Raw genomic sequence first — 27,452 nt, 5'->3', positions numbered from 1 at the left:
CAGTGTATTCTCATCCTGATTACTCTTTATACTGTTTATTTACATATGTAGATTTGCTCCAACAAACCACTGATTTTAATTACCCATAAGGTGATAAAATGGTTCCTAGATCTTTAGTCTTTTTTTTCTTGATTAAATTGTAGTCATTTTCATTTTTTGAAATTTTGCTATATAAATGTAATGGAATACAATTATGTCATTAAAAATGGTGAGTAGGCTGACTTCAGAAAAATCTGGAAAGACTTACATAAATGGATCCTGAGTGAAGTGAGCAGAACCAGAAGAACATTGTACACAGTAACGCCAACACTGTATAATGATCAACTATGTCTGACTCAGCTCTTCTAAGCAAAACAACCACCTAAGATAATTATAAAAAAATCATGATAGAAAATTCTACCCAAATCTAGTGAAAAAAACTGATGGAGTATGAATGCAGATTGAAGCAGACTATTTTCACTTTATTTTTTTTCTGGGTTTTTCCTTGTGTTCTGTTTCTTTCACAAATTACTAATACAGAAATATGTTTACATGATTGAACATATATAATCTATTTCAAACTGCTTACTGTCTTGGGGAGGGAGAAAATATGAACTCTATTTTAGTTAAAAACTGAATGTCAAAAACAGTCTTTACAAGTATTTAGATAAAACAATATCTTTAAAACATCATTCCATTCTCATTATAAAACAATTTTTTTAACGTTTTTCTTGAAAATGTATACACGAGGGATGGCTAGGTGGCGCAGTAGATAGAGCAGCAGCCCTGGAGTCAGGAGTACCTGAATTCAAATGCGGCCTCAGACACTTAATAATTACCTAGCTATGTGGCGTTGGGCAAGCTACTTAACCCCACTGCCTTACAAAAATCTTATTAAAAAAGTATACATGAAATATAAGTATATGCTTTTGGTAAGTCACTTTAGTTCTTGGTCCTGAACTATATACTAGTTCTTATTGATGTTGTTTGGTTTTTATACCAATTTAATTTCATAATATATTCCTCATTTTTTCCCTTTCCACCTATCTACCAAGTAATTTTTTAGAGAATCCAATAGTATAGTCAATGTCCCACTCCTTCAGGCAAATACATTTTTGGTAATTTTTTCCATCTTAGATTTTTAAAAAATTGCCACATATGGGGGTGGCTAGGGAACACAGTGGATAGAGGACCGGTCCTAGTCAGGAGTACCTGAGTTCAAATCTGGCCTCATATACTTAACAATGACCTAGCTGTGTGGCCCTGGGCAAGCCACTTAATCACATTGCCTTAAAAAAAAAGCCTAAAGGAAAAAATTGCCACATACATAGTAGAAAGAATTCAATATAAAAACAATATATTTAAGGAAAACCTATATAATAAACGATAACACAAAGTTTTCAAAGTTGCTCAGTTTTTCTTTGCTTCCTTTCTGATGATTTTCTTTTGTTCTCTTTACTTTTTTTCTACATCCCCTCCCCCCCGCCGCCTCAAGAAGACTATAATTAAGCATGGAAATACCCATTCATAGATATCTATAAACATACACATATACAGTCATACACATTTATATAAAACCATAATATGCTATTATCTATTTCTCTGAAGGTAGGTAGCATCTTCCTTTATAAGGAATCTATCCTCTCCCCACACCTTATCCAGATGCCCCCTTAATTCTTTCTGAAATTAGAAAACTTTTCTACATATATGAACCCTAACCCTGTTCTCTCTTAAGCCCATTCCTGATGAGAGTAAGGTTGCAGCACTATCTGCCCTCCCCCACTAACTTCTTTATGTAACAATTTTTCCTTTTACGCTTCATGTATAAGATAATTACTTTTTCATCTCTCCCCACAATTCTTTTTTTTATAATCATCCCTCGTGGACTAGACATGAAAACATCATGAAGAGATATGCTTTGTTTGAAACTTTGGCTACAATTGGAGGAAATATGCTGGGGGTGGGGGATACAAATGATCCAGGAAATGATTTGGTTTTGCATGATGCTTTGGCTCATGAGGATTGTGTGTCCATGCAGGGTACTTGAAAAGGGAGTAAAGTATACAGTGGTTATAATTTGAGGTGACTCATGATTCTTGATAAGTGTATTTCTGAGACAGAAAAGGGGGAGGTTACTTGACTGTGAGGCAATGCTCTTTATCAATCAATCAACCTTTGATTGATTGTACTCTTTCATAATACTTTGAGCTCATCAATCAATCAAGCAATCAATCAAGTAAACTTTGATTAATAGCACTTTGTCTACTTTTATCAGGTCAAATTAAAGGAGTATATTTTGACAAAGGGAATCTAAGTACAAGACAGGATTAAAACAATAAAACATAGAAGAGCTATACTAGGAGAAGGCCCAGAGAAGAATAACATGCATTCCCAACTGGGTTTAAAAATCTATTCTACACTAAGTGGAAAGTGGGAGGGGGGAGGGGGAAATGGGAAAAAGGGGAAAAAAAGAGAAGGGATTGATAAAAGAGAAGGTGAAGGTATCAGTGAAAGTAAACTTAAAGAGGAGAGGGAGCAAAACATCAGTGATGAAGAATAAGAGGAAAGGAATGAGAAAAGTACAAATGGAGAAGGATAACATGGAGGGAAATAAAAACTAACTGTAAGTCTGAATGGGGGGGGGCTAGGTGGCATAGTGGATAAAGCACCGGCCTTGGAGTCAGGAGTACCTGGGTTCAAATTCAGTGTCAGACACTTAATAATTACCTAGCTGTGTGGCCTTGGGCGAGCCACTTAATCCCATTTGCCTTGCAAAAAAAAAACCTAAAAAAATCTAAATAGGATGAACTCTCCCATAAAACAGAAGTAAACAGCAGAAAGGAATAAAAACCATAAATTTACAATATGTTGTTAACAAGAAACACAACTAAAACAGAGAGATACACACAGATTAAAGGAATGTACTATTGCTCTATAAGAAATGATTAATGGTCAGGCTCTAGAGAAGCATGGAAGAATTACAGGAACTGATATTGAGTGAAAGGAGCAGAACCAAGAGACATTGTACACATTAACAACAACATTGTGATGGATGCAGCTCCTCTCAGCAATTCAGAGAGCTAGAACAACCCTGGGAGACCTGTTGTGAAAAAATGCTATCCACATCCAGATGAAAAAAACAAAACAAAACAAACAAAATAACCCAACAGAATCTGAATGAACACCATGTTCACTTTTTAAAAATTTCTTTTATGTTTTTCCTTACTATCTCATGGTTTTCCTTCTTTTCCCTAAGTCCTAATTCCTCATACAGAAGATGAGTAATATGTAAACATGCTAAACACAAATGTACATGTACAATGTTTGCTAGACTGTTTGCCACTGGGGGAAGAGGGGGAAAGAGAGGGTGGAAGAAAATTTGTAACTTAAAAATATGCATGTTAAAGAATGTTGATAAACTTTCATTAACATGTAACTGGAAAAATAAATAAAATATCAATTAGAAAAAAAAAAGAATCAAACCGATACTCAGCTTAGCCCACACTTTTCCTTCAAACTATCAAATAATGATGACAAGCATAAGAGTAGTGCAAATTTTTTCATATTTACACAGTTAATACTTTGACTTTATTGAGTCCCTTAAAACTGGACTTTAATGCTTATTTTTATTTCGCCTTTTTGGCAAAACACTTCAACTTTACATTCACATATACTCTCTCTCTTGCTCTATTATTATTGTGCCTTTGGTCAGAGGCAAATGTTAGATTGTTTTCACCACTGCCTGGCTTTTCTCCTCTTGATGTGCTGCTAAAAAGATGAACAGAAATTATCAAACCAGGCTGACTGGGTCCACAATAAATTTAGATTACATGATCTCAATTATATATTCACTGCAGTAAGGCAATCCTTTTACATCTCTCTAATCAATTTGTTATCTCACTGACCACAGTGGCTATTCTTAAGTCTTTTCATGGCTTTTCAAGTTTCCCTATCCTCCTTCCTTTATTTTTCACTGAAATCAATTCATTCTTCATTTTAAGAAAACCTGAGGCCTTTTTTTCTTCACCCTTCATCATCTCAATCAGATATCTTCCCCTACTATCTCCTTCTTCACTCCTATCTCACACAGGATGGGTTCTTCTCCATCTAAAGGTAAGCCAAATGCTCCCTCTATTATCCCCATATTCTCACTAATCTTCATTGTCTCCCTATCTAATGTCAACTTCCCTGCTACCACAGACACACTTAAATCTTCACCATCCTTAAAAATCTGTCCCTAGATCTAATAATTCCCTCTAGTTACCATCCTTTATTTGTTCTTATCTTCATGGTTAAACTGCCTAAAATGCTGTCCTGCTCCAGGTCTCTACTTCCTCTCTTCTAAACCCTTTACATTTTGCCTTAGATCTTATGATTCAACAGAAACTTCTTTCTCAAGTGTAACCAATGACTTCTTAATTGCCAAATCTGGTGACTTTCTCAGCCCTCATCCTTCTTGATCTATCAGTTGCCTTTCTAACTCCTCTCTAGACTTTAAATTGATTTCCTTGAATGCAACCTCTTCCCACTCCAATCCATCCTCCATTCAGATGTCAAAGAGATCTTCCTGAAGCACAAATGTGATCATGCCATACACTCACCAATCTCCCATCCCCAACTCAATAAACTCCAGAACCTCCCTAACTGAGGTAACTGGTGACTTAGGAGATAGCGTGCCCCTGGGCAAGTCAATTAACCTCTGATTGCCTGACAAAAAGATTCAATGGATTCATGGGAGAAGAGAATGGCAAAGCACTCCAGTATCTTTGTGGTCCATGGGGTCACAAAGTGTCAAATATGACCGAACAACTGCACAACAACAACTAGCTCCCTTTTACGTCTACAGTCAAATATCAAATCCCATTTGGTTTTTAAAAAACTTTCAAGTCAGTCCCCTCCATATATTTTGTGATTCAGTGATACTGACCAATTTAATATTCCTCACGTAAGATCCTCAACCTCCTGACATGATGCATTTTCAATAGCTATCTCCTTTGCTTAGAATGTCCTCCATTCCTCACCTCTATATCTTGGCTTCATTGAAGACTCAGCTCAAGTCACTCTTTCTGCAAAAGGATTTTCTTGGTCTTCCACTACCCACTACTAGAAGCAGTTGATCATATAGTTAGTAAAGCACTGGACCAATAGTCAGGAAGACTCAAGTTGAAATCCACTATGGCTCTGAGCAAATCATTTCACCTCTGTCTGACTCATTTTCTCAATTATAAAATGGGGATAATAAAAGCATCTATCTCACAGGGTTATTGTGAGGATCACATGAGATCATATTTAAAAAAAAGTACTGAGGGTGACTGGCACCTAATAGGCACTCTATTAAATGCTTATTCTTTCCTACTAGTGCTTTACCTTTGGGATTACTACCCATTCATAGGTGTGTGTGTGTGTGTGTGTGTGTGTGTGTGTGTGTGTGTCTTGCATGTACATAGGCAATTGTATGTTCCCTTCCTCTATTACAATGCAAATCAAGGATCAGGAATAATTTTTCATGTCTGTCATGCTTGACATTTTTTTAAGAACTGCTTGTTCATACACATTGCAGAATGGTTCTTAGTCTTTTATATATTTGTTTATATAAGCTAGATACCAGGATATCATGGATTTGAGACCCTTAACAGAGATATTTCAGTTAAAAGATTTAAAAAATCTGAAAATTTCTCTTTTCCTAGTTGCAATGATTTGAGATCATGAACTATAAATGCTAACAATTTTTCCTTGTCCTCCCCTGTGAACATTGGTTTAAAGTTACAAATATCAAAGCAGATTCAAAGTTTTAAAGATTGAAGTAGATACAAAGTTCCACCCCTTGGATTTAAAGTTTAAAAGATCAAAGTAAATACTGACAAGTTTTAGAGTACCTTGTCAAATTTTTCAGACAACTTAATTTCTTTATAAATAATTTTGGTATGTGGAGTGTGGTAACTACTGCAAAAAGAGTAACCCAAGCACTCTATTGATCAATCATTACATCAGGCCTTTTCCCAGTTCTCTTCCTAAAACTTTCTGCAGCTTTTGATATTGAGGAGTATTCCATCCCCTCTAGACAATTTTTTCATACTTTTGTGACATTTTGCTTGCTAGCTATTTAAATGCTCCTTCCAACTTTTCTGTTCAGGATCATCATCTGATGTAACTACCTGAAAACTAGTGTCTATTAAGGCTGTCGTGGGGACTCTTCTTCACTTTTCTCTATATATTTCCATTCTTGGTTATCTTAGCCTCACACAGGATCAATTTTAATTTCTATGTAAATGAATTCAGAATCTATTTATCCAGTCCTTATCTTTCTCTTAGGCTCCAGTCCCACATCAACAACAGTCTGATTAATGTCTTCATCAGCAAATCTAAGAAGTACCTTAAACTAAAAATGACAAAAATTGAACTTATCTTCCCCACAAACCTCTCCCTTTTCCAAAATAACTTTTTTTGGTGAGGGTAACCACCATCTCTTCAGTCATCCAACCTGACCTTAGAACCATTTCTGAGTTATACCTCTTCCACATCAAATCTTTAACTCATCCAAATCCATTACCATGTCTTGTTGATTGTAAATGCACAGCATCTCTCATTCTTTCTTCTAAAACTGCAGCTTGCATATGTCAAACTGTCATTACTTCTCAACTGATCAATAATAGTCTACTATAACTGATGTCTCTCCCTTCTCCAAAATATCCTCCACACTTTTATATGACACAAAAGATTGTAGTGAAGGAAACAAAGAGGGTTTTTGGAAAAGTGATACAAAGTTTCAAAAGAGTATATGACAAACTACCTATAGAAAAATAAGAACCTAATAAGGAAGGAGATCAAAAAGAAGACAACAAGTGTGGCAGAGACAAGCTAGTCATGTAGACCCTGGCTAGGTCTCTGATTCTTTTGTCAATTTCTTAACCTGCACTAATGTTAATTTTGTCCTACAAAAAAGTTGAAGAACCCAGTAGGAAAAAATTCTCTTCTGAATTTATCACCAATAAAGAGAAAGTAGTGGCTGGGATGATGAGTACAGTACTTTGATGGGATTGGTATAGACAGTTCTCACTTCATCTAAATGATTCTCTCTGCAGACCTCTATGTAAAGCAAGTTTTACATAACATAAATTAAGTGATGTACAATAAAGTTAATATAGGTTTTCTTTTTTAGAAAGTGAATTTCTTTCAGAATTCTATATGTAAAGTAAAATTTAGGTAAAGTGAGAACTGTAATTACTTTTAAATTTATGACAGAAAAGGAGAGACAATCTGGGAGAAGCCTAACATATACCCTCAATTTCGGATGAATACATCTCAAAGAGTTCAAGAAATGCTCAAAGAGTTCAATGAAATAATAACAGGGAGAAATGGCCAGAGAGCAGTTTTCCCTAAATAGTTCCAAATATTAGTAGTAAGTAGCAAGTTTAATTTGACTCAAATATTCATCTCAAAGGCATTTCTAAATTCTTTATATTCTCTTCTTCAGAGTTAGAAGAGGCCTAGAGATCATCATTTTCATTTCAATTATGATGTTGATATCATTGAAATATGCTTAGATGAGAAAACTAAAGCTCAAAGAGATTGAGATAATCTTAAACAGGGGCGGCTAGGTGGCATAGTGGATAAAGCACCGGCCTTGGAGTCAGGAGTACCTGGGTTCAAATCCAGTCTCAGACACTTATATAATTACCTAGCTGTGTGGCCTTGGGCAAGCCACTTAACCCCATTTGCCTGGCAAAAGAAAAAAACAAAACCTAAAAAAAAGAAATCTTAAACAGATTAATTATAGTCAAATTGCAATTAGAATCTATGCCCTGAAAAAAAAAAAGAATCTATTCCCTTGGACTTAAATAAAGCCAAAGGTTAATACATTTATTAACTTTGTAGTTTAAAATGTTTAACTACAAGGGGTGGCTAGGTGCCATAGTGGATAAAGCACTGGCCCTGGAGTCAGGAGTACCTGGGTTCAAATCCAGTCTCAGACACTTAATAATTACCTAGCTGTGTGGCCTTGGACAAGCCACTTAACCCCTTTTGCCTTACAAAAACCTAAAAAAAAAATAAATGTTTAACTACCAGATTTATTTCTGACAACAGTGTGATATGGAAACTAAACAAGTTAATAGGCAGCAAAAATGGAGAGATGATACTCAGTTTGGGGCACATATTTTAAGAAAGCACTGATAATCTAACATTTTCAGAGGAGAGTAAATGAATGAATAGGAAAAATACACATGTGTTTATAATGTGCCTAAACCCTGTGTTAAGATCCAAGGGTATAAATACTAAAGCAAAAAAAGTCCCTGCCCTCAAGGAGGTTACTTTCTAATAAGAGGACAAAGTAGGCATAGAGGAGTGGAGGTCAAGGAAGAACACTTTGATTGAAAGGACAGTGAAAGATGCCAAAGGGAAGAAACTGGCATATCCCTTCCAAGCTATGGCATATCCAACTCCATGTAGAGTTGATTTGATTGTGGTCCCAGAACTGGAGAGTCATGTTCTCTAGACTAGGTAGCAAGAAAGTTGGTAAATGATTGCAAAGGAGGAAGTAGTGAAGGGTCTTAAATTCAAGCTAGTCTATTTTTCTATCTGCAGTTCTGATTGAACCAAACTCCAAAGAACAAGATACTCCTATAGGATAAGATACACCTCCCAGGATAAGCTGATCATCAGAAAGCTTATTATGATGCTGAATACTCAGCACCTTTCACCTCCTTCAGTCCCCTTTTCTCATCTAACTGAAGTTCTGGTAGGGGTGGGAGAAGGTAGGGGACACTAACCCTCGCCCAAAGCTTTCCTATATGGAGGGCAGCACTTGGGACTCTGAAACTCACTCCACTTTCCACCTACAGCTCCACTTGCCTTGAATTCCACAGAACAAGATATACCTCGGTGTCCTTATCCACCTTCCTTTTAGGTGCTATCTTTCCCATTAGATAATAAGTTCCTTAAGGCAAGAACTGCCTTTTTCTTATTTGTATCAATGGCACTTAATTTATAGTTACTGAACTGGATCCTGGAATCCTCATCCAGAGTTGCTGACATCACACCATATTAAAGCTGTAACTAATAAGTAGATTTCTAGATTCTCATTTTGGTGTTCTAAGTCATTCTATTTCCTTCCTTGGATATAGTAATATATCATTATTTTAGACCTACAAGGGACCTTAGAAGTCATCAAGTTTAATACATTCCCTTTAATTTATTAATTTATTTTACAGATATTCATTCTTTGTCCCTCTCACTTTCCAACCTCTGACTGAAGAATTAAAAAGAAAAAAGGGAAATGAGAACTCCTATAATAAATATGCATAGTTGAACAAAGTAAATTGCCACACTGTCCATGTGCAAAAACCTATGTCTCATTTTGCTATTAAAAGTCCATTTTTCTGGCAGGAGATGGTGTGTTAAATGTTCTGGACTCATCATAGTAAATTATATGTTCTCATATGAAGAGGAAATTGGGGCTCAGAGAGGCTTTGTGACTTAATAAAACAACACTTTTCCCATAAAGAACTAAGCCAGGATTCAAATCTAGTTTTTGTAACTCCAAATACACAACCTTTTTTCATTCTTATATGTTGTTTCACATTTCAGAAAGTTAAAACATATTTAGTAATACACATAAAGGCTACAACTTATACAGACTTATTTGTTATAGTTAGGGATATTTGTCAAATTTATCATATAGTAAGTTCCCTAAATATAGCACTGCTTAAAATCATGGGCATTAGAAAAATCCACAACAATAATTAAACCATATTCCATTGCTTCATGCTCTCACATTTATTCTTGTGCATTGGGTCCACTGGCTCTGTCATTACTTCACTCTATGACCAATCCTATTTTTAATACATAAACTTAAACCTCCTCTTCTTTTCTGATCTCCTATGGTTTAGGAAAACAATCTATTACAATTATATATTTAAAGTAAGATTATTAAGGAAGACCTAAAAAATTTCTCTCACCGATTTTAAGTGTGTGACTTTTGGGAATATTGGCTTTGAGAGGGCTACACTGGCTACTTTGAGAGGGCTATATTTTTGCTACTTCTAGTTTTAGGAGAAAATTATCTGGAGATTTTAGCCTTCTCGTCTTTGAAACACCAGCTGCCCTGGGGTCTATTGTCTTGAATGGTCTAAGTCTTATTTGACCCACTATTTAAGTAGGTCTCAACTATATTTCAATTCACTCCTTACTCTCTATAGCCCTGTCTCTTTGACATCCTTCCTTTGCAGTATCTGATATTGTCTTCCCCTTTAACCCCATAATGCTGGAATCATGATTAAATCATCTATGTCATTATTCTAGCCAAACTACTATGGAACCATTATCAACTTTTTCCTTACCAAAATCCTCCTCCCTGGCTTCCACTCCTCCATAAATACAATCTTTACCATTAGAATATAAATTTCCTGCAGGCAGAGACTGTCTTTTTTTTTACTTTTACTTTGTTACTTTTTACTCAGCACTTGCTTTGAACATATCAAGTGTTAAATGAAGAGGGTTTTCCTTCATTCATTTCATTGCAGCAACATTCTGGATGGCTATTATTGAAGAAAGTTTGACCTGCATGTAAATTTGAGGAGCTCCTCTGTATGTATGTTTTTGTGTAGATAATAAGAGATAATAGAGATAATAAAACAGAGATAATAAGATATTTAGATACAGTCTCAGTTCCAACCATAAACACTGATGACAAGTATTACCATGACTTACCAGGCACCTGACAGGAAATCAAAGTCTTTTGAGTTCTTGGGAGAGTATAGTTACCAACTTACTGACAAGAAACCACTAGGACTTATACCACATTGTCAAAAAACTGCAAATGTACTGTGCTGAAGACTAGACTATAGAAAAAGGTTAGCTATAGCATATTGTCACAAAGTTGTCACCAAAAGAAAAATCACCAAACTGGTGCTATTTAGTGTTTCTGAAATGCCACCAATGCCTTGCTGATATGAAAGGGATCCACATACTAAAGGCCAAAGACTGCCACAGCATCCAATTCATCACCTACCAGATCAGGCCAAGGGGAGATGACTGATCTGGAAAACACAATGAGGAAGCTGTCTTTGAACAACATCCCTCTCACTATAACCAGCATAATGTGAATGTCATACCATCATTTATTTGATGTCATGTTCTTCTTCAGTTACAAAGACAAAAACATCAATGATACACATACAATATCAACTTTTTTTTCAAAACTGATCAGCAATTTTCAAATAATTGCTATTTCCATGAGTAAGTTATAAAAAGTTTAAGTGCCAAAAATAGTACCCATTTTGAATGTTATTTTATCCCTTACTAGGAATGAAACATTGTCTTTCAAGCAAGTTATAATGATTCTCCTCCAATTGCTGTAAGAACCCAGGGTCAGTCACAGAAAGTTAAGTAAGATGAGAACAGATTCTTTTCAATTCATATCCTGTTTGGCCCCAGTCAACAAGAGGCAGTCCCTTTCCCCATATTAGTTGCTTGGGGAGTTCATTTTACCTAAATATTAAATGTAGAATTTCTTATAATACTAATGACAAACACTGATGCTCAGCAACACAACTGATTTTAACAGCACACTCTTGTATCACTACACTCTTACTGAGGTCCCATTTGTCAATTTGTAGAGGTTCTGCTCTTAACCCTGATTAAATACTTTCCATGACTAAGACCACCAGAGTCAACAAAGAAAATCAGTTTAAAAAAATTCACCAGGGGCAGCGAGGTGGTACCTGGAGTCAGGAGGACTTGAGTTCAAATCTAGTCTTAGACACTTAATAATTACCTAGCTGTGTGACCTTGGGCACATCACTTAACCCCACTACCTTGCAAAAAAAAATAAAAAAAAACTCATTCACCAGAAAAGCTGTTCATCAGAAACCAAATGAACAGAAGCTCATTTCAGCAGCAAAGGGAAAGTCTCTCCCCAAGGAAGAGAACAGATGGTTGACAGTAACTAAAATAAAGGGGGGAAAAGCAGAAAATGAGACAAGACTCTGGTAGGAATAAGAGAGAAGAGAATGTGCAGAGAAGTCTTTCTGAACCTCTTCTTACCAAATCATTTGGCAATATAATCTGAGTCCCTTTACAATTGTATTTATTTATATTTTTTTTAGGTTTTTGTAAGGCAAACGGGGTCTTAAGTGGCTTGCCCAAGGCCACACAGCTAGGTAATTATTAAGTGTCTGAGACCGGATTCAAACCCAGGTACTCCTGACTCCAGGGCCGGTGCTTTATCCACTGCGCCACCTAGCCACCCCTAGAATTGTATTTATATCAGTTCTTCCAATCTTAAAACTCCTTCTGGTTGTTCAAGGTTCATGATATTGTCAAAATAAATAATTGTCCCACCAAGTTCAATAAAGAGTAGCTACTTGAAGTTGAAAAGATGACCTCAAGTATGCTAACTTTTCAGAGACTGTGGTCAGGGGTCTACTTTTGTCAGAATTCATAAAGACATATTTTGATCTCCCTTTCACAGTAAGAAATATAGCCTTGTCCAATCCATGGGAGAAAACAGTATTATCACTCCAAATCCATATGCTTTGTTTATCATTATAAAGAACATTTTTTCTTCCTTCCCTGTATCACTCTTTAAAAAAAAATCAGATCAATTCAGTTATCTGAACCACTAAAGGAGTTAAATGTAATGTCAGTAATAGTATATACTGCTTAATAAGAATTAATTAAAAAATAATTTATAAAACGTAATACACACAACTACATACACAAGAATCTCTGAGAGCTTTGAAATTCTAAGTTTTGAATACTATTTTATACAGAGTATGTGGTTAATTATATATATATATATATACATATATATATATATATATATACAATATTTATATTCAACGGATGATGAAGCTACTAGGAAGGACTCTGGGGATCTTTTTCTCTAAGCGTCCATTTTATGAATGAGAAAAAAAAAGTCCTCAAAAGGATTGAAGTCACATGGTTAATGAATGGCACTGTTAGCATGGAATTCAAGACATGAGACTCTAAATCTATTTAGTTCCATATAATAAGTACATCAAGTCAATATTCAGTTTGGGGAATCACTTGCTATTTAATTTTAGAAACCAAAGATATGTGGCTGTGAAAAGAGAGAATTTTGAGATCCTTTCAACAGCAAAGTGCTTCATAGACTAATGATGATATTTCCTAAGCTGCTCTTCTTGAACACAGACCAGGAAATTATAAGACAATAATTGGTAGACTTAAAGATTTTGCTCATTTCCCACAAATAATTTTTATATGCTCAACTAAACTGGGATATCCCACAGCAATCACTATAACCTCATACTCTTGTTTTAGAGGAAAAAAAACTAAGACAATTAAATTATTACAACACCCACACCCTTCCTCTAAATTATCAAATGTAAAATAGATATCCCAAGTCCAAAGAAATAATCCATTTACTTGTCTATGAAGAACCAGCAGGAAATAACTCTAAGGATGAGAAAGCAAAAATTAACCAAGAAATGACAGAAACAATATCACGTTAAACTAACTGCAAATATGCAGAGCTGAGTATTTAATTCAAACTTTTTACCTCTGAATACCTTTACATTCTTTTTTTTAAGTGTGGAAAATCATTTTTATAAAACAGAAGCTCTTGAAATATAAGGTAGATTGTTCTTAAAATTGCAGGTGCTAGGGGGCAGCTAGGTAGTGCAATAAATAGAACACCAACCCTGGATCTGAGTTCAAATCCAGCCTCAAACACTTAACAATTGCCTAGCTATGTGACCTTGGGCAAGTCACTTAACCCTATTGCTTTGTCAAGAAAAAAAAACAGCAGATGCCCCATTTTTAGCATTCTTTGATTCACCTCAATTGCTAATGACCTTTTTCCTTGGGTCTCATATATCACTTTGTTTTGTATGTATGGCCCTAATGTACTTAGGTTATACTGTATCTTACAGTTTGGGTTTTTTTGTATTTTATTTTTTGTTTTTGAATTTTTATTTCCCATTAGTTTATAAGCTCTACGTTTTTGTTTCTGTATCCTTAACATTCAGTGCAATTAATACTTAGTATTTGTCAAATTAATAAGTGAAGGAGAAGGACCAGTTTTTATCTAAATTTTGACTTTCTTACAGTGCCTAACACAGTGCTCTTCTCATTAGAGTTTGATAAGTATTTGTTCATAAATGCTATGGTATCTGAAACTTCAATAGCAAAGATGCCTTTAAATTCTGTGAGATAGATTTAATTACTACAAAAGGTGGAGAATAAAAGCTACAAATAAATACAGAATATAACTTACCCTTTCTACTGCTGCATTATGGTATGGAAGCTCCTCCTCACTGTAGGAGGGAAAATGTTAAGAGATGCAATTTTATTTCACGAATATCATTATATTTCTTATAACTGAATACCTACAAATACACAGGTCTCAAAACTACTGCTGTTATCATAACCTGGAAGAAGATACAAGTCCATTATACTCTATGTGCCTGGAGCTAAAAAGGTACAGAATAAATGCTTGTTGGTTGACTGATTTAGTAAAGCTGATCATTTTATTCCACAACAACAACCACTGTATATTATACATTATTCTTAATCAAAGGTCCATGAACTTTTTTTTAATGGTTCTACTTAAATGATTATTCATATTTATTTTTCTTTTGGGGGAATGGGGGAAATAGAGGAGCATGGTTGGGGATGAATGTATGCAACAAAAAAAAAATCAAGATTAAATTTTAAAAGATCATGAAGTGGCTTTAAAAATATTTTGATAATTACACTCCTATGGCATTGGTTTTCTTTGTAATCTTAAAAGTTTTATTTTATATATTTAAAAACAATTTTCTGAGAAAGGTGTCTACAAGTTTCAACCAAAATACCAAAGGAGGCTATGATATACAAAAAGTTAAGAATCTCTACTTTAGGTCAAGCAATAAAAAGTTAAATTAAATTTACCAGAAGAGGATAAATGTTATATGAACTGAAAAGAAAATTTCAAAATCTTAATGATTTAAATCTCCTAGACTAAGTCCTAGACTGAAAAGTATCCATAATTTCTGATTAACTGAAGTGATGTATTTCTGATGTATTCTCTATTTCTTTCAACTCAGAATCTTAAAATTAACAAGTTTCTAGCATTTCAACAAAGTTATGTGAAATCTAAACTAAGTTTCAAAAGAAAAGGTTCTGAAGATTTTGAATCATACACATTTTAGCTTTTCACAGATTGTCAAAGATTTATTGTAGCTGATCTATTCAAATTGGCTATTACAATTATTTTAAAAGATAAATTGCTAAAAATTTGTTTTCTGAAAAATTTAAATTTATATTTAGTATGATACATTTTTTCCCATTTAGGTATAATTTCAGTTACTTTAATTTTTTCTTCTACTTTTCCTTCATCCACCTTTTAATACATAATTAAGCTGAAAGTGATACATAAAGACTAGGCATCTTTTGTTCAGCAGAATGAAAATATATTCTAACTACATTCTGTGAAAAAAAAAAGATTTTTAGATACTCCTCCATTCCCTAAGTATAACTCCTTCCATAAATCTAAAAGACCCTCCTCATTCCTGAGCCTCTAATACTAACTGGCCCATCTAGTCTTATTTCTTCAATAGTCATTTTTAACTAGCTGTGGACTGTCATTTGATCGTCTATACTGTGGGATAATTTAAATTTGAGATTTATCCATGAAACAAAGGGCTCAACAAAAACTAAGTAAACAACATTATAATACGCAAATAATGGCTCCATAGTTTTGCTGAGTAAGCAATATTACATTACTCTGAACAATTTTCAATTCAACAAGCATTTATTAACCACCTGTTTCCTGCTGAATACTGCTCTAGGCATGAAAGAAGATACAAAGTTTAGTCTCTAGCCCCACAGAGCTTACAATTTAGGAAGGCAAAATGAAAGATGGATAAGTTAGAGATATAATATATAGATATCATTACCTGTATATATGTACTGAGTGTTTATGTAATTATATAATCACATAAAAGAATTTAGGGAAAGCTTGCTATTTTATTGATATCTGTACTTCAGATATTCTTTGGCCATCACAGAAAATACCCTACCAATTTGGGAAGAGCAATACAGCAAGGAGACTATTTAAAGTCCAAGAAATGGCCAAAAGCAACATCTAAATTGCTCAGAGTAAGTGATTAAGTTCTATATCACCCCCACAGTGACCATGGGGGTAAAAAAATATATATAAAAAAATTAATAGCTTCATTTAAAGAATTAAAAGAAATAGCTAACATTTATAGATTGAAATCAATTTCTTTGCTTTTAATTTTTGTTACCTACTGAAGGAATATATCAGGAAATGAAACTTCAAAGATTTGAAGACTATCATTGGAGAAAAATGAAAGCTGGCGCAACTGTCTTAGTCCAATAAGAGTGTTGAACTCTATTGTCAGAAGTATGCCTAAGGCAAAGTAACAATCTCTAGCCTTGGCAACATATTCTGAAATACACACTTCTGAATTTATCAGTTTCTTTCTTACACTAAAAGAACAACATAGAAAAACTGCATCTGAGAACTTTACAACTGAAAAATATACTAAAGGAACATTTAGAAGTTACTCAGCATATTATTATTTCCACAAGTTATCTTAAAAATAAATCAATAATTTCAAAAACTGCATAAAATATCCTTACTAAATAGCTATGGTAAATATATATAAATATAACTCACTGTAAAAAGCCAAATCTGTCAGTAACTTTGTAAACAAGGTAATCAGCATCTTCCCAAGGTTCAATTTCTGCACCTTCACGACCCTAAGGGGAAAAGAGAGAATGTTTACATAATAATCATAATTTAATAGCAAATATTTTCTTACAATAGGCCCTGTGAGGTATGCAATACCAAATATTATATAAAACTGATATTAATTTTACACATAAAATGGCTCAGTCAAATTATATGCTACCATAATATAGCTAATAACTATCAGCTATAGTTCTAGCCTAGGTCTTTCTGATTCCATTTCCAATTGTATTTTCATTACATGCTATTATTCATTCAAGAAATAATAAATCTCTGTGCTTTGTTATTTTACATGAAGGACTACTCAAAGTGACAACAGTAACAGTTGGAGAAAAAGAAACAATCTACCTTATATTTCAGGAGCTTCTGTTTTATAAAAATGATTTTCCGCACTTAAAAAAAAAATCTCTATTTCCATGGTTCTTTAACCAAGGTACCAGTAAATAATTTTGTCAATACCATTTCTTACCAAGAAGAACATTAAGAAACCAGAAAATCAAAGGTATCATTTTTTTTTTTAGGGAAAGTTCCAACATCTCCTTTGTTTTTTTAATTTTTTTTATTTTTAGGTTTTTGCAAGGAAAATGGGGTTAAGTGTCTTGCCCAAGGCCACACAGCTAGGTAATTATTATTAAGTGTCTGAGACCATATTTGAAACCAGGTATTCCTGACTCCAGGGCCAGTGCTTTATCCACTGTACCACCTAGCCCCCCCCCTTTTTTTAGGTTTTTAATCAAAGGTATCATTGAGAAGGCTAACAAAATAGAACTCTTTCAAATATAAATTTTGCTTAAATATAAAAAAAATCAGTTATTTTTATAAGGTTTTGCTATATTAGGCAACTTTGGGAAGTATGTACAAAAAAAATTAAAATTTTTAACCAAAGTTTCAAGATTTTTTTTGGTATATATGGAAGTAATGTTTGTGAAATTCAAAATATTCAAAAAATGAGATTATCTTTGATCATCATTAAAACTGTTGTTCATAACAATTCACATTTATATAATGCTTTTTAAACCAAGGTAAATTAAAACATTGCTTTCTTAAACCTGTGAGTCATACATTAGCCCATTTTATAAATGACAAAACTGAGTTTCAGGATGCTTACCCAGGATTAAACAGCGAGAATCAGGGCTGGGACTTTTACCCATGTCTCTTGGCTGTAGTCCTTTAAAATCTGTGAAGTACTTTATAACATCCCACCAATTTCTAAATACTTATTTTCCTATTAGAATGTACACTCCTTGAAGGCAAGGACATTTTCCCTCATTTCTTTGTATCCTTTTCCTTAGTATTCAATATATGACTAACTTGCTAATACCCTGGTTAAGGCTAATAATCACTAAGTAAAGAGGATGAGAGTTAAGAAGAAACGTAATGACAACTAAATTTTAAAATTAAATAAGTGATAAAATAAAATTCTAAAATGAACACTGGCTGTTAATGTTGGACTTTGAGATTTCTTCTCTAATACATATCTTTAATAACACTAAAACTATTAAAAGTAAACAAAAGCATGAAAATTACATGAAAAATAAATGTTGGAAGGGAATACAGAATGAGAGCTTTACAGAAAAGGGATCTTCATAATAGGGCAAATAAAGGAATTTGCTCAAGGGGACACAGAGGATTTTAGGACTTAAAGCTGAAAGCAGTTCTAATATTCATCTAACATCCTCAGTTTTTCAAATGAATAAAATGAGCCCATATAAAGGGTAAGCAATTTGTGAGATGTCACACAGTTAATAAGCAGCAGATCTACAGGTCCTCTGACTTCAAATCCAAGCTTTTTTCATTATAGCACACTGTATAAATAACAGAAGTCTCTCTCCAAAGGAGATGTTGGGGGGGCAGCTAGGTGGCACAGTGGATAAAGCACTGGACCTGGAGTCAGGAGTACCTGGGTTCAAATACGGTCTCAGACACTTAATAATAATTACCTAGCTGTGTGGCCTTGGGCAAGACACTTAACCCCATTTGCCTTGCAAAAACCTAAAAATAAAAAAAATGAAAAAAAACAAAGGAGATGTTGGAACTTTCCCTAAGGAGCTTAAAGAAGAAAATTTAATTGATTTAGGCATACTCTAACTTACAAATACCCTACTCTTAGTGAACTAATATATTTTAATAAATGCTACTCAAAGAACCAGAAGAAGATTGTTCACATTAACAGCAATATTATGTAATGATCAAATGTGATGGACCTGCTCTTCTCAGCAGTGCAATGATCAAAGACAATTCTAAAGGATTTGTGATAGAAAAATATCATTCACATGCAGAGAATAAACCTTGGAGTCTGAATGCAGATCAAAGTATTTTCAGTTTTTAAAATTTGTTTTGTTTTTTTACCTTCTCATGTTTTTTTCTTTTTATTCTGATTATTTCATAATATGATTAATATATGGAAATATGTTTAACATAGCTATACATGCATAACCTATATTAAATTACAATCTGACAAGGGAAGGAAGAAAAATGTGGAACTCAAAACCTTAAAAAGGAATGACTGTAGAAAACTATCATTACATGTAATTAGAAAAATAAGTAATTTATTTTTTGAAAAATAGTTGCTGCTCAAACTTCAATTTCTTTACCACTTTAATCTCCACCACCATTGTTGGAAGAGTTTTTACTACCAAAGTACAAATGTTCGCCAAGATGGAGCACCATGATATCTACAATCACTGTGATCTCCAGTATTATAAATTTACTTAATGTCTCAGTGCTCCAGTTAATCCTCTAAGAGGAGAAAGTACACAGCTGTATCATTAAGGTGCTAGCTCCTTGTATGTAGCAATTGTTTCCACTCTTTCTAGCTGTATCTTTAGCAGTAGTAACCTGACCCAATCAATACCTGGCTTTTAAGAAATGCTTGCTTATTGACAGAGTGCAAGGGTGAAATTCCTCAACAGTTTTCCTAAGCAATGAAAACACAGATTTGGACCAAAATAACAGAAATGCAAAAGTAAATAAAGATGATCAACCATGAAATTTAGTGCACATGCATACAGTCATATACACACATACACACACACACACACACACACACACACACACCCCTACCTATGATGATGATTAGCAAGAGGACAAAATATTAATGAAAATTATACACTAGTAAATTATACACCATTGCATACATTATTCATTTTACATATTATAATTGTGTAGCAACATAATTATACATAATGTATGCATAATACAATTGTATAGAATAAGTATGAATTATTGTATATAATCCTATATTAGTAGAAAAATTCTGACTTTTAAAAAAGTAAAATCTTTCAATGAAAAGTTCTTCTAAAAATATCCCAAACAAAAAAATGGACAAAACACAATGTATGAAAAGTATCTATAGCATAGAAATAGAAAAATGCATCCTGAGTCAGGAAGAACTAGATTCAAATTTTGCCTGCAATACTACTATTGTCCATTTTAATTCTCAGATCACCAGGCAGCTTTCTCAGGCTGAGCTGCATAGCAAGTATCTGCACTGGTGAGGAAAGTTTCTTTAATAGGACAGCCTTACACCAAAGAAGATTAAAAACAAACTATTTTATCTGAATTATGGAAACAATAAAGAAAAAAGATAATCTTAATGTTTACTTGAAATGAAATAAACTGTTTTTGTAATTTAAGCTCTCTAGACCAATGTATTTCTATTTTTAATCTTTTGAATAAATTAAATTTACACAAAAAAAGCAAATACAAATACTTACTCGGTCATATTTGGCAACTATTTCAGCCCGTTCTTGGGCCAGTTTAAGCGCTGCATCCTGCTCTGAATCTGTTGAGTTAAAATACTGTAGTTATTACAAGGAAAATATATATTTCCTTGAAGAATCAAAGATATAATTTTTAAATAACAAAGAAAACATAATCTAAATAGTAAAAGAGAACATCAGGATTATAAATCACAACAAATGCTAAATAGTATAAAACAACCTATAGTTGGAATCAGTCAGTGGGAATAATCTTATAAGACATTAACAAGAAAATAATAGGAACATGGTAAATGAACCCAGAATGGTCAACTGTTGGTCCAGTTTCATTGTATTACGCATGATGATGTTTGTCCATCATTCTCAAAGAAGACCATGACATCAGAGAGATGCTGCCATGACAAGCACATGAACTGAATTTGAGTGATGGATTGCTTAGCTAAGTTACCAGCCTCACTCTCTCCTTCAGAGTCATCTGGGTCTGGTGGCCAATTAGGAATCTGGACAACTTAAGATGACCCTGGATGCACGGTAATCAGGGTTAAATGACTTGCCCAAGGTCACTCAGCTACTGTCAAGTGTCTGAGGCTGGATTCAAACTCCTGTCCTCCTGACTTGAAGACTGGTGCTCTATCCTCTGTGCCACCTAGCTGCCCTTTGTGGTAGATAAACAGAATGGAAGACCTCTGCTTTGAATGATGAACATGAGGAATTCGGAGAATCACAAAAGGCATATTAATGCTTCAGAGTCAAACAAGCAGAATTATTATCCACTGTGCTACCTGGTTGCCCAATGTTACACATACAAATGTAAACAACATACATGCATGGAGTCCACACATGTGTATCCATATACATATAGACAGATGTAAAAGCATGTATATGTAAAATTTATGTGTATAAACATATACAAAGTAAACTATATAATCCAAACCATCCTAGAAAAAGAACCCTCGCTACAACACATTCAACAAGTCATCTGACTCCAGCATGAAGAACTCCAAAGAGGGTTAATTGAGCACCTGCAGAAGGAAGTCTGTTGAAGTCATTTTTGCTCTATGAGCTACATCCCTCATCTATATATCCCCAATTGCCTCATCTCTTTCTGTGCTGGCTTTACATTAACACTGACCACTCATTGATCTCATTGTTCAAATTTATCTTACAGAAACTACTTGAAGTTTACTCCCATACCATTACTCACAGAAATCATAAGAGACCCCCCCCAATTCTCCCATCCCTATTGTTCAAGTTATCTTTAAGCACCCAATCCCAGACCTGAACAATTTCCAACCCATTGATCAAAGTAGTAATACTCACATCCCATTGTCTATCTTATTGATATGCTAAATTGATATTGAATGCTAAATTGATCCCTCACAACTTTGTAGTCTTTTAACTACTTACTGCACTCTCCTTAATCTCTCCCTAGAACTATCCTAACTCCTCCCTTAGGCATTGCTAGATGGTGCAGTGGCTAGAGCACTGGCCTAAACTGAGTTCAAATTTAGCCTGACATTTGATACTTACTAGCTGTGTAACCTTGGGCAAATCACTTAACCCTGATTTCCTTCAATCCAGGGCCATCTCCATCTGTCCTGATCCATATCTGACCAGGATAGCTCTGGAGGAGAAAATGAGACTTATGACTCAGCACAGCATGGCTGCCATAGTACTGCCTGCCAGATATCAAGGACTTCTTCAAGATGGACAATGGGCAGCTAGGTGACGCAGTGGATAGAGCACCAGCCCTGGAATCAAGGAGTACCGGAGTTCAAATCCTACCTCAGACACTTAATAATTACCTAACTGTGTGGCCTTGGGCAAGCTACTTAACCCCACTGCCTTGCAAAAACCTAAAAAAAAATAAAAAATGAAGGATAAACAATAAATCCTCCCTTACCCCCTTTCCAGCACAAACCCTATATAAAAGCCCTGACATGCCCTTGCAACTGTCATTTTTCTCTTAGTTTTGCTACTTGTAGCAAAGCTACAATTTTCCTAAGAAATCTAGCCCAGTTACAATATTTTTAACTGTTCCTAATTTCTCTTCTTTATGCTACCTCTCTCTATGCTTTACTCCCATGGCTGATAATGATCAGCCTGGCTGAAACTCGTGTAACTTTCTTTCCTTTTCTTCTTTACTCACTTCCCTAGCTGCTTCTTAAAACCTTGCAAGTGCCTTTACTTTTTCTAAATGTTAGTTTTGCTAGATTTCCTTAAGCGATCTAGCCCTTCCTACTTAACTTCTTTACTTGTTACTTTTAAGCCACAATAATATGTAACAAACTTTCATGTCCCTATACCTCTGAGTCAGTCAAGAGTTTACGTGTGGAATCATTCCCACCTTTCCAGCATTCTTTTTCACCTTCATCAAACCCATTTCATTTTATTCAGCTCTATTTGTTAGGAAATTGTTTTCTCACCAAAGCAAATCTTTTGTTGGATCACTTTACAAAAGATAACTATCCAATCCTCTCAAATTTTCTCTAGGTTCTTTCAAACAGATTTTGAGCACCATCCTGATTGCCTTCTTTAGCAGTGATCTGCCCAGAATATTTCAAACAAAAATATAATAAAATACGAGATTAAAGAGTTCAAGTTAGGGTGTGTGTGTGTGTGTGTGTGTGTGTGTGTGTGTGTGTGTATGTGTGTGTGTGTGTTTGTATAATCACATGCATACATACTACAACACATACATACATTCTATACTGATGTGAAATTTTAAAGACTATTTGATAAAGGTAAGAAAAGGAAAAAAGATGAAGGTATATAATTAAACTCACCAAAAGTATATGAACAAAAAAGATAAGAGTCAGCATAAAAACAAAGAACAATGACTCAACAATGGGCATATAACAGATGAGAGTTAGGAATTACTTCTATTGAAAAAATAAATTAATAAATACATATTAAACTATGTGTCAACTATGCAGAGGAAAGATCCAACAAAACTGACCAATGGAAAATGTTTATTTTTTAAAGGAACCCAAAGTCTGCCCGTCCAAGAAAGCTAGGATAATGGATAATACAGTATTATAGATATTTTTATGAAGAGAGTAAGGAACATGAAAGACAACATGGCCTAAATGTAAAGCACACTCCTTTGATCATCAGAAAGATTCAAGTTTCTAAATTCCATCCCAATATTTAACAGCCTCTTAACTTCAGAACCATCATCTTCGCAGCTCCGGTCTTTTCTCACTTGTAAAATAAGAACAAGAATATCTTAAGTACCTCTAACCTTAGGTAGATTATTAGAATTAAATGAGATATGATATTCAAAAGTGTTACATACTATTGTTCCCTCCCCAGACAAGTGAATATAATTCAGCATCTTGAGGATAAGAATAGCTTAATTTCTGTCTTTGTATCCCCAGTGCCTACCCAGTATTATAGCGAAACCCAAGAAAATAATTTAATAAATACCTAATCATAGCAAATGATATAAAGTTATGCTAAACTATTCACTGAAATATCCAGTCCCTTTAAGCCAAAGTTCCCAATGCTAGGCATATACCTAAAAGGAGTTAAAAAAAAATATCCTGCATACACCAAAAAATTTATAACAAGACCTTTGTTATTAAAGAACTAGAAAAAGGTATGTTCCCATGGGCTGAATAGTGTCTAAATAAAGTTTGATACATGGATATAATAGAATAATATTGTACCATGAGAAATAAATATGATTAATTCAGAGAAACAGGAGGAGACCATAAACTAATTAAGACTAAACAAACAGGTAGGCAGCAATGCAAACAACAAGAAAAAAAGGAAATTGAATTTTGCAGAAACAAAAAATTGAGGAAATATACCTTTCATCCCTTTGCAGAGGTAAGGAACTAGGGATTTGGAATGCTACATCTGCTGCCAGACACAGTTGATGATATATTGGTTCTTTTCTTGAAATGTTGCTTTCCTTTCTCTATAACTTTTTTTTTTTTGGAGGGAAGGGGGGAACAATAGCTTAGATTAGTAGAAATATATTCAAAGGGACAAGCTAGGTGATGCAGTGGACAGCCCTGGAGTCAGGAGGATCTGAGTTCAAATACAGACACTTGATACTTGCTTAGCAGTGAGACCTTGGGCAAGTCCCGTAACCCCACTGCCTTGCAAAAATACACCCCCCCCCCAAAAAAAAAAGGAAAAAGAAATATATTCAGAAATAAGACATAAAAATGTAGAGAGACTTCTGGAAGACACTGAAGCAGGGAAATTCTGGGCACAGAGGAAATGTATTCTTCTTAAAACTTTTCTGTACTATGGAAGGCATTCTCCATTCTGTGTTGACTCTCTGCTATCTCACTTCCTAAGCCATATTGGATACCTTTTGGGACAGGAGAAGGAACATAGAACTGCCATTCGTGCACAATGAGTGCTGTCTTTGCCACCTCTTGGAAACCAGCCAAAGCCAGGTGTTTAAAACACCCACCAGAAAGGTGTTTGAGAGGACTTGCTGGAGCTTCTTTCACTCCTGGATTCCCAGTTGGCTGCTGCTTCTGCTGTTCTGTCTAAGCTAGTTCCACATGGTCTGGCCTTGTTGCTGGAACAATATGGTCCCTACTCCATGTAGCTAGATCTATATTGTTCTAAAGTTTCTCTTCTCTTCATTTCTCTCCTGGACTCTGGTGTCTGTTTCTCTCTTCTCTAAGTTTCTTTTCTTTTCCCTTTTCCTTCTTAATTTGATTAACACCTTTTCTAGCTTATTACTACCAATATGGCTCCAGTTCCATGTAGCTGGACCTATGTTGATCTAAGCTTCTTTTCATTCCTTATTTCCCTTAAGTGCTTTAGCCTTTTTAACCTCAACATCTGCTAATCAGTCCATCATATAAGAAATTCACCATCTTACGGCTTCCCCAAATAACTTAACCATCCCTTTTCTGAAGCTCATTTCCTCCTGTCTTCAACAAGAAATAACACGATGGAGGACTTGCCATTTTCTCTGATCCCCACAACTTATCAGACTTCATAATTATGTATCAAAGTCAATACAATTACAGTTGTCTTCAAGCTCTGACACCTAGAATTCAAAAGAAACAAGCCAAAAAAAAAAAAAAACCCATGAACCAACACTCATTGACCTTGAGTTCATTTAGAACCCTTCACCCATGCCTCCTACACTTAAGGCTATACAACATATAAAGCATACTTTCATGAGAAAAAAGGAAGTCACTGAGTTGTTTGGGCAATTTTAGCTTTGAGAAAACTAGCTGCCCAGAATTGAGGCAGGAGACCTGATCATATATTATTCTGGAATAAAATGAGGGTAGGTAATGAACATCATAAGACCCAGTGAGATTGCAAATATATCTCACTTACTGGTTAGTACAGTAATTGGCTACTTACTCCCTGAGAACATTCCTAAAAATATGCCAACCTCTGACTCTTGTCTCACCATGTAAGGCAGATCTACCTAGAAAGAGGGCTGAATTCTATGCCTTTATGAGCTGATGCTACATGTCATGTCTAAAACCTGTGGTGATTCTCTATCACCACTAGGATAAATGGCAAAGAACTCATTTTGACCTTCCCTTTACACACTGACTCTATGTTCCAGCTGACCTGGATGTACAGTTGTCAGATCTTATTCTGTATTGTAATGCTTTTTTTATGCTTTATGTCACACCAAAACACATTCCTCTGCCCAATGAAATTATTCATATCAGCTCTTTGCTCAGGAGGTCAAATATTCCATGAAGTTTTATCTTTGGGAGAAGGAGTACTGGGGCAATGGTGGAAACTTGAGATGGACTTGGAATGAGAAAGAGTAGAGTTTAAAACTTCACTGAGGGGGCAGCTAGGTGGTGCAATGGATAGAGCACTGGCCCTGGAGTCAGGAGTACCTCAGTTCAAATCCAGCCTCAGACACTTAATTACCTAGCCATGTGGCCTTGGGCAAGCCACTTAACCCCACTGCCTTGCAAAAAACAAAAAACAAACAAAATCAAACCATTGGACCTTTGTTAAATGGTTGTATCTACCCAAATGATTTTTTGTGTAAATGAAATGGATATAAAGTGCTTTGTAAACCTAACTGATATATAAATCAGTTATTAATTCTCTATTTAAAAAAACTCTTAGCTTCATTTTCTAATCTTTTAGATTTATTTTGCCTTCATCATATTCTATCCTGTATTGTACTTGTTTGTGCATGTCATGCTCCTCACTATAAATTCCTGGAAGATAGGAAGTATTTTTCAACTTTGTATCTCTTCAGTCTATAGTACAGTGCCTCATTCCTGACAACTACTTAATAAACAGTTTGGCTAAAAAACAAAAAAGCAAAAATACTAGCAGACTCAAGGATCTGGCTTAAATAAAGGTCAGAGCTTACAACATAACCCAAAGCTGAACCCCAGTCCTTGCTCCTTCTTTCCAATTTATAGGTACTCTGGCTCAAGGCAGGGTAAATTTGCTTGGATAGTGCCAGTCAGTCAGTGTGGCAGAAGGCAGCTCTTTAAGAACAAAATCTTTTTGGGTCCCCAATCCTGACAACCAGTGCTGCAAAAGCTCTGAATTGCCAGTACCAGAGTGGCAACAGTTCTTCTGGTATCAAGAGGACTACCTTGTAGTGCCAGCATGGCATATTTGCCCCTGCTGGGGTGGATAATTTCATAGAATTAGTATAACCCCACAGCGCTAGTATGCCAGAACTCTGAATTGCTGGTCCCAGGCAAGACAAATTAGGAACAGAGGGAGTGAGATAGGACATCAGCACAGGATACTGTTAAGGAGGGAGGGAAGGGACTGAATAATACTCTACTAAGTTTGAGAGAAAAGAAATACAGTTATAATACTTCTGATCACCCAGAAGTCATCTGAGAAAGAGTCCTAGGCTGGTGAAACTATAACTGCTCCAGCACAGGAGGAGGCTAAGTTGCTTTGAAATCCAGCCCCCAATGAACCACCACAAGAGGGGACATAATCTAACAGTAAATTTAAAAAAATCAAGGGGAGAAGAAAAAACCTAAAATTACAAGACTTCAGACATATTCAAAGACTTGAATATAAGT

General features: G+C 34.9%; 1 protein-coding gene across 7 annotated transcripts in view; it reads right to left on the bottom strand.

Annotated features, from left to right (window-relative positions):
• Positions 1-27,452, bottom strand: part of USP6NL (USP6 N-terminal like) — a 240,824-nt gene that overhangs the window by 99,387 nt on the left and 113,985 nt on the right. For 6 of the 7 annotated variants that reach the window (XR_012470131.1, XR_012470132.1, XM_074194132.1 and 3 more), the window contains 3 exons: positions 20,434-20,501; positions 16,646-16,728; positions 14,237-14,276 (listed from right to left, as the gene is read on the bottom strand). Coding sequence is in view for 5 of the 7 variants with exons in the window: in XM_074194132.1 (XP_074050233.1) it covers positions 14,237-14,276; positions 16,646-16,728; positions 20,434-20,501 (191 nt within the window). In the remaining 2 variants the exon portion in view is untranslated. Of the gene's footprint in view, positions 1-247; positions 12,688-14,236; positions 14,277-16,645; positions 16,729-20,433; positions 20,502-27,452 lie in introns of those variants that run through there. The other variant, XM_074194133.1, reaches the window with a different exon arrangement.

Source organism: Macrotis lagotis, chromosome 7 (genome assembly GCF_037893015.1).
Source record: "Macrotis lagotis isolate mMagLag1 chromosome 7, bilby.v1.9.chrom.fasta, whole genome shotgun sequence".
In the NCBI taxonomy this organism is placed as follows: domain Eukaryota; kingdom Metazoa; phylum Chordata; class Mammalia; order Peramelemorphia; family Peramelidae; genus Macrotis; species Macrotis lagotis.
This window is presented reverse-complemented; position numbering and strand designations above follow the sequence as displayed.